We start from the raw sequence: 19,137 nt of genomic DNA on the forward strand, positions 1-19,137 counted from the left end.
GAAAGGAAAAAAAGTAGAGTTGCAATTCTAGTCTCTGATAAAACAGACTTTAAACCAACAAACATCAAAAAAGACAAAGAAGGTCATTACATAATGGTAAAGGGATCAATGCAACAAGAAGAGCTAGCTATCCTAAATATATATGAACCCAATACAGGAGTACCCAGATTCATAAAGCAGGTTCTTAGAGACCTACAAAGAGACTTAGACTCCCACACAATAATAATGGGAGACTTTAACACCCCACTGTCAATGTTAGACAGATCAATGAGACAGAAAATTAACAACAATATCCAGGACTTGAACTCAGCTCTGGACCAAGAAGACCTGATAGACATCTACGGAACTCTCCACCCCAAATCAACAGAATATACATTCTTCTCAGCACCACATCACACTTATCCTAAACTTGACCATATAAGGAAGTAAAACACTCCTCAGCAAATGCAAAAGAATGGAAATTATAACAGTCTCTCAGACAACAGTGCAATCAAATTAGAGCTCAGGATTAAGAAACTCACTCAAAACCGCAAAACTACCTGGAAACTGAACAAATGCTCCTGAATGACTACTGGGTAAATAACAAAATTAAAGCAGAAAGAAATAAGTTCTTTGAAACCAATGAGAACAAAGACACAACATACCAGAATCTCTAGGACACATTTAAAGCAGTGTGTAGAGGGAAATTTATAGCACTAAATGCCCACAGAAGAAAGCAGGAAAGATCTAAAATCAACACCCTAACATCACAATTAAAAGAACTAGAGAAGCAAGAGAAAACAAATTCAAAAGCTAGCAGAAGAGAAGAAATAGCTAAGATCAGAGCAGAACTGAAGGAGATAGAAACAAAAAACACCCTTCAAAAAACCAATGAATCCAGGAGTTTGTTTTCTGAAAATATTAACAAAATAGATAGATCATTAGCCAGACTAATATAGAAGAAAAGGAAGAAGAATCAAACAGACACAATAAAAAATGATAAAGGGGATATCACCGCTGATCCCACAGAAATACAAACTACCATCAGATAATACTATAAACACCTCTAAGCAAATAAAATAGAAACCTGGAAGAAATGGATAAATTCCTGGACACATACACCCTCCCAAGACTAATCCAGGAGGAAGTCAAATCCCTGAATAGACCAATAATAAGTTCTGAAATTGAGGCAGTAATTAATAGCCCACCAACCAGAAAAAGCTGAGGACTAGATGATTTACAGCCAAATTCTACCTGAGGTACAAAGAGGAGCTGGTGCCATTCCTTCTGAAACTATTCCAAGCAATAGAAAATGAGGGACTCCTCCCTAACTCATTTTATGAGGCCAGGATCATCCTCATATCAAAACCTGGAAGAGACACAACAAAAAAAGAAAATTTCGGACCAATATCCCTGATGAACATCGATGCAAAAATCCACAATAAAATACTGGCAAACAAAATCCAGCAGCACATCAAAAAGCTTATCCACCATGATCAAGTCAGCTTCAGCCCCTGAGAGAACTTGGGTTGAGATAGCCCTTGGCCATCTGAGACTGAGCATTAGTGAGCAAAAGGGATTGAGGCCAAACTGAAAGGACTGTCAAAGTCATGTCATCATACTAAATTGTAATCGAAAGTGCTAAAAAGGGCTTTTCCTAATATCTAGGTTCTGGAAGCTTGTTAAAAAGACCCAGGCATTGACATAGACAGTAAATAATCACGTTTTCTCTGCTTGTCTGCACTGCAATGTGAGTGGATTTGTGTCTCTATCTTATAACATGCCAGGAGATGAGGATCATAAAGTAAAAAAGTAAAATCGCTTAATTTAATCAGCGAGATTTCTCAGTTGGTGCATAGCATAGAACACATGAGAGGTAACGCAGGAGCCTTGAATGTCAGCAAAGAAGTTTTTGTTTCATTCTGTACAAAAAGTAGAGCTTTTGGAGGGTTTTTTCTTAGGATAATTAGTAATAGAATTTGAAGAAGTTTCTTCAATTAAAAATGTATCTATACTTACATATGCCAAAAGGATTAGAAGAATAATTACATGAGGCAGGAGATTGCTATTAAAAGCCTGAATTGAGGCAGTCCTTTGGTGCAGAAATAATTTTTTACATAATACAAAGAAAGCCTTGTACTCTATGGAATATAATATCTACCACATGCCTCAAAGTTAGATAATGAAGAAATATATGTAGCTTAACAAATAGTGATCTCCTCAATAAAGTGTGTTCATTTCTCATTTACGGATTCTCTGAAAACATTCTGCAGTATTCTTCTGCTATATTGGGTTATATCATAAAATGTGGCAAGATGAATGAAATTTTAAAGTTTCCTGTTTAGAAATGCTTTGACTGCTTGTCTATGTACAGAATGTGACAAACTGGAATAAATTTACAGTGCTCCAATGTGTGTATTCTATAAATGGAATTAATTAATTGAAGAAATGAGACATTCTCACATTTTAAAATAAACTAATAAAATTTTAAAATAAACTAATTTTCAGTTTGCCACCAAGAATATACCTGCAGTAACACTCCTGATAGAATAAAAATGATAGAATAAACTTCCATCGATGCACAACTTTTAGAAATGAGTTTATATTTGACATATTATTCTAGTCATTATAATACACAGGTTAATAAAGCACATACCAACCAAATAAGAATTTCAAATTGTCGAAGATGACATTGCAGTAAAATATATTAGCATTATGATTATTTTGCATATAATTAAATCTTTGGGAATTTAGATGACATTTTATGATGATACAACATAGGAAAGCCTTCAAACCCACGCCCAAAGGAGCAAGTTGCATTCCTTTGCAAAATAGTTTAACTCAAAAAGTACTATCCCTAAGGAAATAATGTTGTAAACAGCTATTGGATTACTTTGAGAGCCCATAAGAACCTTTTTAGCTGATATGTCTCTGAAATACTTCACCTATAGTAACTAGCTTTCTGAGAGTGGAGGCCTCAAATGCAGAAAGATGAAGACATTGACATCAGAGAACTCAGGAAGTGGACAATAAGAGACATAAAGGGGTTGTATGAAGCACATTTAAATTGTATCCCTTTTCCTGAATAAAGGGCAAATGAAACATAAGGAACATTGTATAATATCCTTGTATTAACTCCTAGCTTCTTTTTCCTTACCCCTAGGAGCACCTTTCTCCTTTATTACTCTCAATGTCTCAACCTAGGCCTTAATTTTCCCTAAAAGTGTTCTATTCTAAAAGACCAAACACCTATTTATAATTTTCCTCTACTTGTCCCCTCTGCCGCAATCCCCAATCAAAAATGTCCTTTTAGTTCAGGTGACCCCAGCTGTTAGCTTGATCTAACTGATACTGCTTGTATGAATTCCAGCCCACCCAATTCTTAAGTCATTCGCATTTTAAAGAAGTGTGCATAATAAATCAAAGGCATCATTATTTGACAGAATTTTAAAAACTAGAGCAAAAGGCTTTCATATTTTCAAAATGTTTCACATTTTGGGACAGGGATATACCATCAAACATGGGAGTTTAGCCTGGTTCAGCCAACCTAACTTTTTTTTTTTTAATAGCTGATTGCCTTCATCAAAAAGTGCCAAGGTAATTTCAATGGGAGAATTATTTTTCAACAAATTATTAGATAGCCATATGAAAAGAAATAAATCTTGACACTTCCAGCATATACAAAATTAATTATAGATATAACTGTAATAACTAATACTAGAAAACTTTTAGAATAAAATATTGTGGAAATCTTAGTAATATTCTGGATAGCAAAAAATTCTTAAATTCAAAAAAAGTTTGAAATGTCGGTAAATTAGATTTATAAAAAATATTGCTGTTCATAAGACATTGTTACCAAAGTGAAATTAAACGCCCATAGACTGAAAAGTTTACACAACCTGTATCTGACAAAAGCCTTGCATCTGAATTATATTAAGAGCTCTTACAATTTAATAAAAAGAAGTTAAACAATTCAGTAAAAATAGGCAAAACATTTGAACAGTCATGGCCCCAAAGAAGACATGAAAAGATGCTCGGCATCATTGGTCATTCGGAAAATGCAAATTAAAAGTCACCATGAGGGCTTGGCACACTGGCTCATGCCTGTAATCTTACTATTTTGGGAGGCCTAGGCGGGTGGATCACTTGAGGACAGGAGTTCGAGACGAGCGTGGTCAACATGGCGAAACCCCATCTGTACTAAAAATACAAAAAATTAGCCGGGCATGGTGACACATGCCTGTAATCTCAGCTACTTGGGAGGCTGAGGCAGGAGAATCGCTTGAATCCGGGAGGTGGAGGTTGCAGTGAGCCAAGATAGTGTCACTGCACTCCAGACTGGGTGACAGAGACTCCGTTTCAAAAAAAAAGTCACCATGAGATGTCACTTCATACTTAATAGAATGGCTAAAATTAAAAAGACAATGTATCAAGTGTTAGTGAGGATACACAAGAAATAGAACTTTCATACACTGCTGGTGAAAATGTGAAATTGTATAATCATTTTGGAAAACTGTTTGGTAGCTTATTTGAAAGTTAAATAATCATCAACTACACAATTTGGAAATTCCCTTCCTAAGTATTTACCCAAGAGAAATAAATGTATATGTCCATGTAATGACTTGCACATGTTCAAAGTAGCTTTATTTGTAATAGACAAAAGCTGGAAACAACTAAAATGTCCATCAAAATTTTCTATATCCATTATAGTAGAATACTGCTCAGTAATGAAAATGAGTAAACTATTGGGAAACTAAAAATATGGAAGAATTTGGAAAGAATGATGTTGAGTTAAAGAAGCTAGGCAAATAGAGGACAAACTGCATGTTTCTATGTATATGATTATATAAAATGCAAACTAATCAATAGTGTCAGAAAACAGAAGAGTGGTTTCCTGGGTAGTGGATGAGGAAGTGGAGAGAGAAACTAATTTAAAAGGGCACAAGAAGCTTTGGGGATAATAGATATATTCATTATTTTGACAGTGGTGGGCTCACAGATGTATAGGTAAGTCAAAATTTACCAAATTTGTGCAGTTTATTTCACATCATTTGTACATCAATAAACTTGTAAAAAAATTTAAAGAAAAGGTAATTTGCTCTCCATACTAAAGTGTTGGATTTTTCTGCAGAAGATATTTGAACATGGTCTTTTCATTGAAATCCCATTTTAAAGGATGAAACGTTGTTATAAATGGTATGTGTTTCAAAATCATCTGGTCCAACCACCTCATTTTACATATTTGGAAACTGAAACATATTTTACATGTTTGGAAGCAAGGAAACAAGAGGTTTTTCTAGTTCTATCAAAATGAGAACTAGAGCTCTGATCTTCTGGCTCAGGCCGGCGCTCCTTTCAGACATTCTGGAGATTTTGCTTTGTAGTTCATGAGACTAAATTTCCTAACAGTGACAGGAACAGATGTTCTAAGAGTGCTCCCGAAGTGTCCCCACTTTTGCCATCTGTTCTTCAAAGATTGCACAACAAGAAAAAAATGTACTGTCTTTTTATGTCTTGTAAAATGTAACTGAATATTCTTTGTGGTCTCCATATTTTTCCCATTTTGTTGTAATTATTTATAATGAATCTATCCATGATTAACCTATCCTCAGAAAGCACACTCAAATATTACTTTCTCATAAACTATTGTAGCAGAATTTCAAACATGTAGAATTTACCAAAAAAAAAAAAAACCTTATATTTTTAACATTGTCTGAGTATAGTATTTGGTCAAAACTTGGATTCTTAAGTTGGGAGTTAATTCTCTAAATTTTCAGTTCAGGAAGTAGGAAAAGCCTATCCCACACCAGTGTTACTTATTTTAATTTAAATGTTGGTTTTCCACCTACTTTTTGTTACCTCAACAGATGATGTCTGTAGCTGATCTTGCCGTTTTTCTAACAAACAGCTGTCTCTCCCGCTCTCTTTCTTACAGATATACTTTGTCTTCTATTATAAGATTAGAAATGAGCTTTTCCAGATTTCCTGATATGGGTATTTACCCAATCCTGGTATGGAAGTCTTGTGGGGCTTTGGTGTGGCTGGGGTAGAGGATGTGCAGATAATCTTAAGTACTACCATTTGTACCTGTGTGGGCGTAAAAAGTAGGTATCTAGAGCACCTGCCTGAGAACAAAGCCAATTCACAGGACAGCGGAGAGGAAACATGGAAATCACCTGAGCTTTGGAAAATGTTCCTCTGGTCACCGAATCAACCAGCCCTGAGACTGCCTTCCTTTGGATTTCTAGTTACATTAGGGAATACATATCCTCTTCATTTAAATAAATTCTTATTGGTATTTTGTTACTTGAATCTAAATGATGTTATCCTCTGACTGATTTGTTCATTCATCATCCACTCATTCATCTATTCTTTTATTCAGCTAAAGCACTAAAGCAATGAACTCTATGTTTTCATCTTGGGCTTGAGGAGCAATGAACCAAGATATCTATAGACTGCTATAATGAATGCAAATTTTCATTCTGATTATAGTCACACTCTGAGGCTCTGCTGGGACATACACAATATTTTATGTTAAATTTCATCTTATAAGACGTACAGTGTGTTCTTTACAAGAATGCACAACATTTGATGAAAAGAATTGTTCTCCCTTCTCATTCTGCATCTCCTTCTTACCTTTAAAAAGTCATTGGTCATATGTCTTAATTTATAATGTGATAAATTGTACTAGTACAGTTGTTCTTGACCTTCAGGTCAATTATCCTTTTAATAATAAATAAAAGCTATGGACCTTCAGAACGTCATACCTGAGGCTACTTTTCATCACGTTTCCTGGATATTATTATTTACTTAACTTTAGATATCTTGAGATGTTTTGAAATATTTTGTTTGTGGGTTCGAGTATTTCTGTTTATCCTTAATCTCCCCACCTTTCTCTGTACTTTCTTGTGTGTATTAATCTGCTTAGGCTGCTATAACAAAATGCCATAGACTGGGTGCCTTAAACTACAGACACATTTCTCACAGTTGTGGAGGCTGGGAAGTCCAAGATCAACGTACCAACAGATTTGGTTCCTGGTGAGGGCCAGCTTCCTGATTTGCAGACCGTGCCCTTCCAGTCTTCTCTCTCTCTCTCTCTCTCTCTCTCTCTCTGTCTCTCCCTCTCTCTCTCTCCCTTCCTCCTTCCTCTTCTTATAAAGCTACTAATCCCATCATGAGGTCCCCATTCTCATGACCTCATCTAACCATAATTACCCTCCCCAAACTCCATCTCCAAACACCACCACACTGGGGGTTAGGACTTCAACATGTGAATTAGGGGAGACCAGGGAGATGTGACAGAATTCAGTCTTTAGTACCTCACCTGTAGCTTTTACTTTTGCTTCCACCTCGTTATGCCTACCTCAGGGCTACTAAACCAGAAAAGGTTCTTTGGCTATTCCAGTCTCTAGTACTGAGATGACTTGGGTGTCTCATATTCCATGGATCCCAGGTCATGAAGAGAAGTGAAGAGGAAAAAAGGGGCTAAGTCAGTCCTGGGACCAGCAATGAGTCTGTGTCCTGGCCTTAGATAGCTTTACATGCAGCTCCTATATGACAAAACCCCAGGCAATTGTAGGTACCCAGATTTCAGGCTTCTGTATCTGCCCAAAGCAGTGAGAAGTCCTAACATTTCACCTGGCATCTATCGTGTGTATTCCTCTCACTGTGCAGGATCTGGGCTTCCCGCTACTACTATCTTCGGCTGAACACATGTCCAGATTTATGGCTTCAAGCCCAATCACTGCCTTGCATTTATGTTCCATTACTGGTTCATGAACCCTATCAACCATGCAAAAGCCATGAATGGCTTCAAATAGAGTTATAAAGGGATCAAATTTGTGGTAGAAAGATGACTTTGGCTGCTGGGTAAAGATGGATGAGAAGAAGGCAAATGAAGGGGCAGATTCATAAAGATGTTATGCTTCTATGTTGATCTCTTTCTTTTTTGTTAAATTATTTCTCTTTTTATATACCATTATTTATTGCTACATTATTGCAGCTCCTCTGAATCAAAGCCTGGCTTCTAAATGTCATCCTGACCAGGAGTCTCAGCATTCATAATTAGAAGTCCAGTTGATTCTTGAACAATGCAGGTTTGAACTGCAAAGGCACATCTATATGTGAATTGTTTTCAACCAAATGGAGATGGAAAATAAAGTATTTATAAGATATGAAACCCACATACACAGAGCGGGGAGACTTTTCTTGTATTTGAATTCACAGGGCTGACCGCAAGAGTTGAGTATTCATGAATTTTGGTATACATGGGAGCCCTGGACCTAATCCCGTGTGTATACCAACTGTACTTCTGAAAGAATAAATACTTGTATTAAACTACACTGTTGTTGCATTTCATGTACTATAAAGTAAAATGAAGATTTGGGATTTTTTTTCCAATAAACACTGCAAACATAGTCCCTAAAAATATAATTTAATTTTTATTTATCTGTGTAATAATGGGGTTATTAACATTTCTACACTTTATACAGTGCCTGGTTCAGTGCCTGGCATACCGTTTTTGAATAAAAAGATGGGTGGATACCTTTGTTTCCTTTGAATAGTAAGCAACAGATTTCTAGTTACCATAACCGTCTCTCTTCTTCCTCTGACTAAAGACTGAAAATGTATCTGAAGAACAGCTTCAATTAGTTCATCAAATACTATACTAAAAGTAGGCCTATATTATAAATGAATGCAAGGTTGAAATATGATAAACAACTACCATTAATGTCATTATCACATCATAAAGCTGCCAGAGACACGCTCCATGAGCTGCTGCCAATTTTTTCTTTTAAAACATTGTAACTAATTACTTACCAATACAATAAAATTTGCCTCAAAAACAAAATGCATCCCCAAAAGTTTATTTAACACCACACTTCATTTAAATGGCCTTCCCAAGGTCTTATAAAAATAACAGAGAAAATAGCAATTCGGATACATTAAGCTAGAACTTGAGGCTTGCAAAAATCGTAAACATTCAATGAGTTACCATTCTAAAAGCTTTCGTTTTTCATATCTCTTATCTGGATGATGAAGCTTTGAAAGGAATTTCTGGCTGCTGGTCCTAGCAACACGGGGTTGCATAAATAAACCCAACTGCTGCAAGGTAATGAGGTTAACAGACTTTTTCCTCTGTAGGAAAGTTGGCTTATAAATACCCCAGGAAAGAAAACTGAATTCTTTTCTAACTTCTAAAAAAAAAAGAAGACAAAAAAACAGTGGTAATCTGGCATTGTATGTTTACATTTAGGCTTAATATAAAAAACTTGAGTTCAGTTGGCAAAAACTTAGAAAATGCTCCCCAGACAACTTGAGAGTTTAGCAAATATTTATTTCTTTTTCATCAAAGTTGAGCCAAATAGAGATTGTACATAATGGTACAGACAAATTACGTAGTGCGTAGTGGCAGATCCACGTTATAGTCAAAGAGACACACTGTTAATGGTCCCTGCAGCTTGCCACCAGATGATAATAAGTCTCATGGCTTAGAATCAGTGAAAAGAAAGAATATGGCACACACTGTTATGAACCTAGACAAGCAGATAAAAGGATACCATACAGAGAAGAGCACTCCCATATAGTGCTCTAGCTTATAAGTAAGCCATTTAAACACAAGCAGAACACAATCAATTTATAATGAAAGCCAAAATATAAAGCTATCCTTCCAAGAAAAAAAAATACCAGCTTAAATAACACTGCTACAATCAGCTGAGTGTTTGTGGAAAATCTATTATTTATATCTGATTCAAATGCAACAGTTGTTGGCCTGAAAAATGAGTCCTTTTCAAAATGGAACTCAGTGTGATGTTCTGCTGTAAGAAAAAGAGTATGGACTTCTTATTATAAATGTCGCATTTTCTCCTGGAATTCAAATATCTATACAATACTAAGTATTTTTCTTAATATATTTATTAGGCTTCAGGTGTCACAGGTCAATTCATTTTTAAGGACAACAGCTGCTGTGTTTGTTTCATGCTTAACACCAACACTCAAAATGATTTATTGTATTTTACAAATTTTACAAATGTTCATAATTACTACGAAGATTTACAAAACCCTAAAACCTATAGCAAATATTGAACACTCATTACAAACATTCTAAGTATTTAACTAGTTTTAGATAGAAAAAATCTCTAAAATATATATGGAATTGCCACTTACTAAACAGGCCAAGACTTCCTGTTCCCTTTTTTCTAGAGCTCTTATTAGTGTTTATCCTTATTTTTAATCCCTGTTTCTCCAAGTTGATAACTTTGCACTGAAATATTCAGTAATTCACACAAAAGAAAAAAATAGCAATATAGAATTATAGACGTGGAATCACGAAGCAAAATCTTTCTTGTTAACAAATCTGGATCTCTTGCCCAATGGGTGACGTTGTGCTGAAGGAGGAAGTGAATGGGCATTGTTTTATGTCAAAACTCAGTCTATCCACAGGTCCTCTCCTGTAACAAAGATAGAAGAGGTTTAAAGAAGCAGGAGACTGGCCCTAGATGGAGGTGCCCCTTAGAAATTAGGATGAGTGGTTATGATTTTTGCTCAATGTTGCTAGAGAGCATGGTTTCTCTCCTTCTGCAAGAAAGAGAAAAATGGGGAAAATTTGGTGAGATGAAGGGCGAACTCTTAATTCCTCCAAGTCTTGTAGGTGTCTAAGTATGTGCCCTCCCTGAGTTCAGAGAAGATCCATCCATTTTTAATTTTTAAAGCCTGGGCATTTCTCAAAGGAGGTTCTGAATTTGAATTAATTCTAACCTCAGACAGAACAAAAAACTGGGGATATATTTTTGTGGTATGTTTTAGATTCTCAAGAAGGACAGGACAGCATAGATTGATTTATCTGTATTTTGATAGGGCAGTGAATATTTATTTTATAGTATGTGAGGGGTGTGTGTGTGTGTGTGTGTGTGTGTGTGTGTGTTTGTGTTGGGAGAGAGAGGGAGAAACTGAGAAAATGATGGGACATGAAACATATCCTTGGAAACTGCTTTCTCTCTCTCTTCGTCTTTCTCTCTCCCTCCCTCTTCTTTCCCAGTTCTCTTCAGTACTGCCATAAACAGGCAGGAAGCAAAATTATATACATACATATATGTACATACGTGTGTGTATAATTATATGTAAAATTTAGTGGTCTCTCCAAATTGTGGACCTGGGCCCTCAAAGTTTTCTTATCAGTTTTCTTTCAAATTAGCATTGAATAAACTTTCTTTGGGTTTGATTTATTTTCCTATAATAAATTCTAGCATTTTATGTAAAATGTTTCTTTTCTGGTTAACAGTCACTTTATTTAACCAAACCCTCTTCAGTATATGGACTTCTTATGACTTGTGTCATAGAAAAGCTATTTTCCTCTGCCTATTGCTTCCGTTACCAAATATTTAGTTTACAAGTTACACCATTGTTATCATCATTATTAACTACTTGTCTGTGTTATTGCGATTAAAATGATAACTATTTAGGTCTTATCTGCCTTTTTAAATTTAAAATTCAGATACAGAAGAAAATTCTGCTTTCTTTCTTGTGTGTTAATGGAAGGCAATTTTCAATAAAGTGTACTTAATTGACTTATTTGTTCAGACATAAACTTTGTAAGGCCCCTGTGATCTGTGTTTGTGGTTCTGTTTCTCCAAATTGAGCAGGCTTTTACTGAATATAGTTTTTAAAAATACATTTCACTACATAGTCTTTTCAGTTATTATTTAACGGCAGTAACGACCTCCAGTGGATTCTTGGGTAAATAGCAAGTGGAATTTTCAGAGGATGTCAATTTTCAGTATATTTGCATTTCTTAGATCTTTTGAAGCATGGTGACTTATCTGAATAAACTTAAATTTTTCTTAAAATGTTTATGTATTTGTTAATTTTACAATGAAATTGCAAGTGATTATGAGTTATCAGCACTTTAACTTAAATGTATAACCTATAAGCTAACTTTGAAAACTGAAATAAAAACTGATTAATATGTAAATAAATGTTCATAATGGTTCTTCTGTGTAATCCACTTGCTTTCAATTTTTATTTAGGTGAAAACATCTTACAAAATTTCATATTTTAGAAAGGTAATTGCTAAATATTTAATAGAAGGAAAGACTTTGATAAATAAACATTCTTAAAAATACAATTGTTTTTTATAATATTTAAGAGAGAGGTAAAAATGCTCTGAATATCTCAGTAGTTAAGTGAACTCATGAAACAATTTCCTGTCTCTTAATATAAAAGAGAGAAGAAACTTTGATATTTGAGAGCAAATCACTTTAATACTTTTTTCACAAATAAAACATGGTTTTTTTTGTTTTTTTTTTTGAGACAGAGTCTTGGCCTGTTGCCCAGGCTGGAGTGCAGTGGCGCGATCTCGGCTCACTGCAAGCTCCGCCCGCTGGGTTCACGCCATTCTCCTGCCTCAGCCTCCTGAGTAGCTGGGACTACAGGCGCCCGCCACCACGCCCGGCTAATTTTTTGTATATTTAGTAGAGACAGGGTTTCACCGTGTTAGCCAGGATGGTCTCGATCTCCTGACCTCGTGATCCACCCACCTCGGCCTTCCAAAGTGCTGGGATTACAGGCGTGAGCCACCGCGCCCGGCCAAAAACATGGTTGTTATAGTATATTTTAGATTTCAGCGAAGATTATTTAGAAACTTAAAATTTGGAGCTTTAATAGATCTTCAGTGCTGCAGAATCTTCACTTTTGACTTGTGAGATAATAAATTATCTATAAGCAATACTTTCATATTAAAGTATGATATAAGGATTAACATGTTTTTTATTTCAGTTATTTGTTTCTGAAAATGAACTTGATGTATCCATGTATCTACTGAAAATCTGCTTTCAAATCTTTCCTAAACAGATATCCATCTGTAGAGAAAAAAGAAATGTGTGAGAATATAATTTTTTTTACCACAAGAGGGCAGCAAAAATCTTTTACAGTAGTTAGAATTCTAACTATAACGTCATCTGATTTGACATTCTTTCTGAGATTTGATATCTTTCTGAGAAGTTACCTTAGTTCTTCTTTCCACAGTGAGTGAAAATTAAAGACTGTGTTATAAAGCAAAAATAGTGTGAATGTACTTTAATGAATATTTTATGAAGCGCACAAGCCTCAGAAAGACCACATTTTTCCTTTCATGGGTTACAGCACTCACAACACACCTGCTAGTTAATACTCATGGCTTAAACAACACTAATAAAATAATCCTTAAAGAGTACAGAAAGTTCACATGAGAATGCCAAAGTATCTTGTATTCTGCATATCTTACATTGTGATGGAAAAGAAAAATTCAGAAATATTAAAACATATTTAGTTTTATATTTATCATGATTATAAAAGTCTCTAATTTTTCTTCAATATTCTAATAATCTTGTCTTCCAAAAGTAAAATAATAATTTTCACAGAAAAGCAGCCAAGTACTGAAAATGACAGCTATAGTTGTTTTTTGATAAACATAATGAGAAACCATTAAGCAATTCATTTATTTAAAAAATTAGTTAATTTTATGTGAAGTTTATCCAGTCAAATGAGTATGTAGAATAATTTATTATAACACCTTCATAGTCATTCCTGTATTACAGAAATCTCTTTTAAGTAATGCAAAGAAGTTGGATGATTTATTTATTTTTTTACTTTTTTACGTTCCAAATATAAATTCTTCAAAAGACAGTAGATAGTCTCACCCCATCAGGAGTCCAGCGTGTGCCTGGGCAGGCGGTAATGCTCAGGTTTGGAACGGAGCTTCTTTTCCTGAGGGTTGGCATACTTCCACTTGGAGGGTGACATTTTAAGCTTTTTCCTCTTCCTATCTGTGCACCATACTTTCTCGCAGTATTCTTCCACTCTCTGGAAGTTGCTATAACCGATCAGCTGCAAAAATTCCTTGTACCATGGTTTTGCTCCCTGCGAGATGCTACTCTGAGCAGGACAAGGCATCCTGTGATGCCTGTCCTCCTCATCGTCCTTGTTAAACATATCTTCGACTTTCTCCTCTTCCACTACCTCCAAGGTGATTTTACGGACAGTATGGACAAAGCTATGCTCTACTGTCTGGCAAAAATAGGTCCCAGCATCTGATTTGCGTAACCTTAGGAAGAGTAAACCAAGGTCCATCTTAACCACTCTGTCATCTGTCTTCACCTGCAAGAACAAAAAAGTAAATGGCACTGAAGTACACAGGAGAGAAAGTAACAATCCGTCACCCTTTCCACTACCTATCTTGAATATTTTCATGTTCACTATCACATAATGAAACCCTGAAAATCATACATACACAAAGATGCTAAATAATTACATCTATGTGTGTATGTGTGTGTGTGTGTGTGTGTATTCTGAAGATATTTACATGGGTGGTCACTTCATATCAATGACCTTGAGATCATTTTATGTCAATATTGTAAAGTAAGAGGGCTTTCTCCCTAATGATTCAATTAATCATTAGCAAAAATACATTTCAGTATAGCAGTCACAGTAAGAGTGAAAGGAAAATTTCTAAAATTTATTTTTTAACATTTGTTTTTCAATGGACAGAACAAATACCACTTCCCACATTCTTTCAGGAATGATTATGCCCTCCAGATTGTAGTGACCAATGTTTCTACAAGGACCTCTCTTTAGAGAACTAGGGTCCTTTCACTTTGTCTTCTTACAAAAAAATTCATCAGTTAATCAATTCAGTGAACATCCCTTACCTTTTCATAGGCTGTCCTTTACCAGAGATTAAAAAATAAACAAGTAAAATCCAGTTCCTGCTCTAAAGGATCAGACGGTCTAGCAAATATTAAGTTTTAATATACCTTCAGTGCTCAAATATCTTTTGTCATGTTTTTGGTATAATAAATTACTCACATTATTTCTATAAATAAATAATTATAATTCAGAGTAAGAAGAACGAGATAAGGCTTTCAACGAATAACTCATGTTTTATCACAAATAGCTGGACTAGTAAGTAAATGATTTCACATTAGGCAGAGTTAGAGTCAAATATTGGCACCACTATTTATTGTGTGATTTAGGGCATTCATGTATATTTCTTGCCTTAGTTTTCTTTGTAAAGTGGAGATAACTTAATAACCTGAAAAACTGTTGTGAAGATTAAAGAAAATAGGTGAGGATTTTTTGCACAGTGCTATCAATAGCTACCTCTACCTTTCTGCCATACATTCATCTAACCAAAAACAATCATGTTTTCCTGTGGCCCAGGATCTTACGATAATGGTATAAAGGTGGTTCATAGTATGCTGACAGCTTTCACCTTTGAGAATACAAAAATGAAAGCAATATTCATCTTTGTCAATATAAAAGAAATGTAGAGGCAATAATTACAATAGCCTTTGGCAATAAAGGCTATTAATGATAAGCATGTTTTTGTCCCCGTGATAGGTCCTGGCCAGGAATGCCAGACTCGGCTCTTTCCTGCCTTGGTGAGACCTGGCATAGACAAAGTTTCAATGTGATTACTCAGGTGTGGAAAGTGGTATTCACAAGCCACGATTTGTGGAACAGAAGACAAAATGTAGTAATATAGTACAGTAAGAAATAGGGATGTTATTTTTAAGTTACGTGGCGCCCCAAAGGCATTTTTTTCAGCTATTATAAGTAAGTTAATAACTCAGAAGCTTCAGAGTGTCCTAGTTGGGCTAACAAAAGAGTCTCCATAAGTCTTTTGTAGGTGCTTCCCTTGACTTGGTGGGACCGTGTCCTGGTAGGCAGAACACTGTAGTCATTAACTGGAGAGTGAAATCCTCCAGTGAGGAACCAAGAAGACCCTCAAAGCAAAACCATCTTCACCACATAGAAACAATCTGTTTTATTGATAGGTTTTTCTCAGAATATCCTTAGCAACTGTTACAGGCAACTAACTTTTAAAGCGCTTTGTGTACCTCTGCTTAGTTACTCATGCCTCCAGGCCAGGCTTCTGAACAAACGTATTTTCCAGCACTAGCTTTCTCCGTAACTTTACCATCTATTGCAACCTGTGACCACCCCGTGCCTCACATGATACTGACTCTGAAGTAAGCCTCCATTGTTTTAAAACTTATCGCTGCATTTGATATGGATGAAATCTGCCTCCTTAAACATCTTTTATTTTCTGTGTGGTATGTGCCATTATACTGTCCTTATTTTCTTTACTCTTTCTTGGTTTCTTCTGCAGATTTCTCATTGCCTTAAGGTGCAATCCTCCAACTGTCACTGATCTTACATTTTATTTCCATCCGTTTGATAGTACTTTTATTTCTTTGTTTCAGCCAGCTTCCCTAAAATGGTACACCTTACACATAGATAATCCACTGTTTTGTGTTTTCTGTTAGTTAAAAACAAAAAAACAATGGATTTGGTGTTTTTAACTAAAAGAAACATAAATAATCCTTTAATACGTACAATTCAGTATCTTCCCACTCAAACTGCCCTCCATTTACTAATTTCCCTATTTCTGGCCATGACATCATTATTCTTCTAGTCTCCCTATCCTCAATTGTTGATCGTTTATACTTCTCTCTCATTATATACTATCACAAATTCCTATTTACATTTCTTCAGTGGTGACCCTTAAAACACCCCTCCCTCATCACCATTTTTGCTGCAATGTTAAATTCTCATACCTTATAACTGTTTCTTTGACCTTTTCTCATGGCAAACTCTCCAAATCTTCCCGTTTTTTCTGTCTCTTCTTTCATACCCAGCTTGATTCTGTTTCAGGATCTCTGTGTGTATCTCTGCCTTGAGACACTTCTTCAAGGCTGGTTAATTCTCATCCTGCATAACTGAATTAAATATCATCTTCCCAAACTGGCCTTTCTCACACCCCTGTAAAAGTGTCCTCCCTCCTTTATTACCTTCATTTCGCCTGTTAACCTTCATACACTTGAGCATGCAAAATTATACGCAAGTGTCTAACAATAATCCTTCAATTAAATTTCTGTGTCATCTTTCCCCACTTATTTCAACAAATGGATACTAATTTACTCTTCTTTAAACCTCACTTTCTTTTGTCCACATCCTGATTTAGAACTTATTCAGATCTCTGTTTCTTGCCTGAGCAGTAAGAATTGCTCCATTAACCAGATCCTGCCTTTGTAAATCTAGATCTCCAAATTGCTTAATTTATATTGATTAATGTAATCAATATAATATTAATGTAGTGTTTCTCAAACTAGGGTTGGTGGAAGAGGTGCATTTCTGGAGATCTGGAGATCAACTCTTTTTTTAATAAGGATTTTTTTAAATTATTGTGTTGATTGACACAAAAATCAATATAAATTAATAAACTATATTTGGAATCATGTGAAAGATCAATCTCAGTGTTAGTGTTTATGTTTATCATAGATTCTGAACCACTTTCAAAGCCGTGTTTCCAAATGAAAAAAAGAACAAAGATGGGTATAATATGTTAATGGTAAGTTACAGCCAAATGAAAATGAAACAACATCCCCATGTAGTAATACACATAAAAAGTTTCAAGGTCACTTGAATAAAGTGTTGGGAGGATGAAGTCACCACATGGTATAGCTAGAGGCAGAAAGTGTTATACATACACATATGTGGCAATCTGTGTCTCATCTTACAGTCATAGAGATACATATTTCAGTAAAAACAAAACACACAGTAAATAAACATTTTAATGATGCATCAATTTGTTTATAATTTATCTTTAAATTAATTTTGGTTCAATATTTTAATAAAAGCTACAAGCATAAGGAATGTATGTGTTGTTTTATTCTTGTGAATATTTAATGAACATTTTAATATAAGCGGTGCTAGCAGCCCAGGATGATGTTTCACTTTTAAGGGCAGGTGGTGGGGGGCAACCTGTACATTACTAGAATCAACCCCTCCTTTTCATAATTCTTTATGCTGCCATTTCCCTGTATCGCCACCCTGCTTTCCACTCACAGCTCTTATTCTGAACATACTCTTTTTCCCTTAAATAAACTCCTTTCTACTGTCTACCAATCCATTTGTTTTTTCATTTCCTTCCAGGCTTAACTAAACTTTCCCTTCCTTTATAAATACTTCCTTTATAGCCCCTAAAGGTATTTTGCTTCTTTTTGTAACACAATACCATTTACATTTGTAGCACAAAAGCTGTTATTTATATTTCTTTTCAAATTATTTTTCCATGCAAGTTTCATCTCTTCAAACATATAAGTTTTTAAAGGGCAAAGACCTATTTCTTTATTCTTCTGAATTATCCTATAATGAGTAAAGAATTCAGAAGAGAGTGTCAAATAAGAACATACTAATTCATTTAGAGAGTGCAAACATGTATAGCAATGGGGTATACCTGTACAGATATATCCAAAATATATTTAACAACTTCCAGGTAAATCCAATAATAATTTGAATAAGAAGGAGCAAACATGGGTTCAGGAGCACTTAGTAACTGATGAAAGAGGGCTACATCACAGATATGTCTTAGGACATTGCCTTTACCTGAAAAAAAATTGCACACAAACGTCCTTATTGAATATGATCCTTTGTTGTCTCTATTATGTCTCCTGTGAGAGTGAGTAATACATGAGAAAATATGAAATTGATCTAGCCTAGTTTCCGGCATATAGCAAGCAGTTTATGAAAGTAATTTAAAAGAAAGCAAAAAGCAAAACTAAAAATAAATACAAATTCTTGATCACTAGAATTAGGGTTGTTTGTTCGTTGCTTGTTTTTTCAAGTTTGGTATTTTAAAAAAGCAGGGTTTTAAAAAAAAATCAGAAACCCAAGTTTGAGAAACACTGTATTATGTACATATAAAGTCCAGATTGGTCAAGATTCAGGATATGGAATCATGACAATTACCATGGAAATTGTCCTACATCGTTTATTTCCATGTTAGAGATAGTGCCTCTCAGAATTTTGATCTACACTCTTGGTTATGACAAATACACTTTACAAAGACAGGAATATAAGCTGTTTTCATGCTCGGTCTGGAGGGCCATACATTATGTAGGTTAAATCACCTAGAAAGTTAAAGTTATCTTACATGGACTATAAATACCCAAAAATGTAAAATGACTTAGAAATTTGTATCTGAAGTTCTTCCACAATTTAGTCTTTCCATGTCAGTTTACTTGGGTACCTCCAACATCAAATCTTGATTACAGAATTGTTTTCATCCATCTGTGTTTTTTTTCTAGGTCTGCAGACCAGATTTCCTCCATCAGGAAG

At 35.1% G+C, this 19,137-nt stretch overlaps 1 protein-coding gene across 1 annotated transcript in view; it reads right to left on the reverse strand.

Moving 5' to 3' along the window:
• Positions 1–13,554: 13,554 nt before the first annotated feature.
• Positions 13,555–19,137, reverse strand: part of SEMA3E (semaphorin 3E) — a 263,539-nt gene continuing 257,956 nt past the window's right edge. Inside the window, exon 17 of the mRNA XM_003252290.4 lies at positions 13,555–14,112. Within this exon, the coding sequence (XP_003252338.1) occupies positions 13,660–14,112 (453 nt within the window). The 3' untranslated portion in view covers positions 13,555–13,659. The remainder of the gene's footprint in view (positions 14,113–19,137) is intronic.

This window comes from Nomascus leucogenys, chromosome 11, assembly GCF_006542625.1.
Source record: "Nomascus leucogenys isolate Asia chromosome 11, Asia_NLE_v1, whole genome shotgun sequence".
Lineage (NCBI taxonomy): Eukaryota > Metazoa > Chordata > Mammalia > Primates > Hylobatidae > Nomascus > Nomascus leucogenys.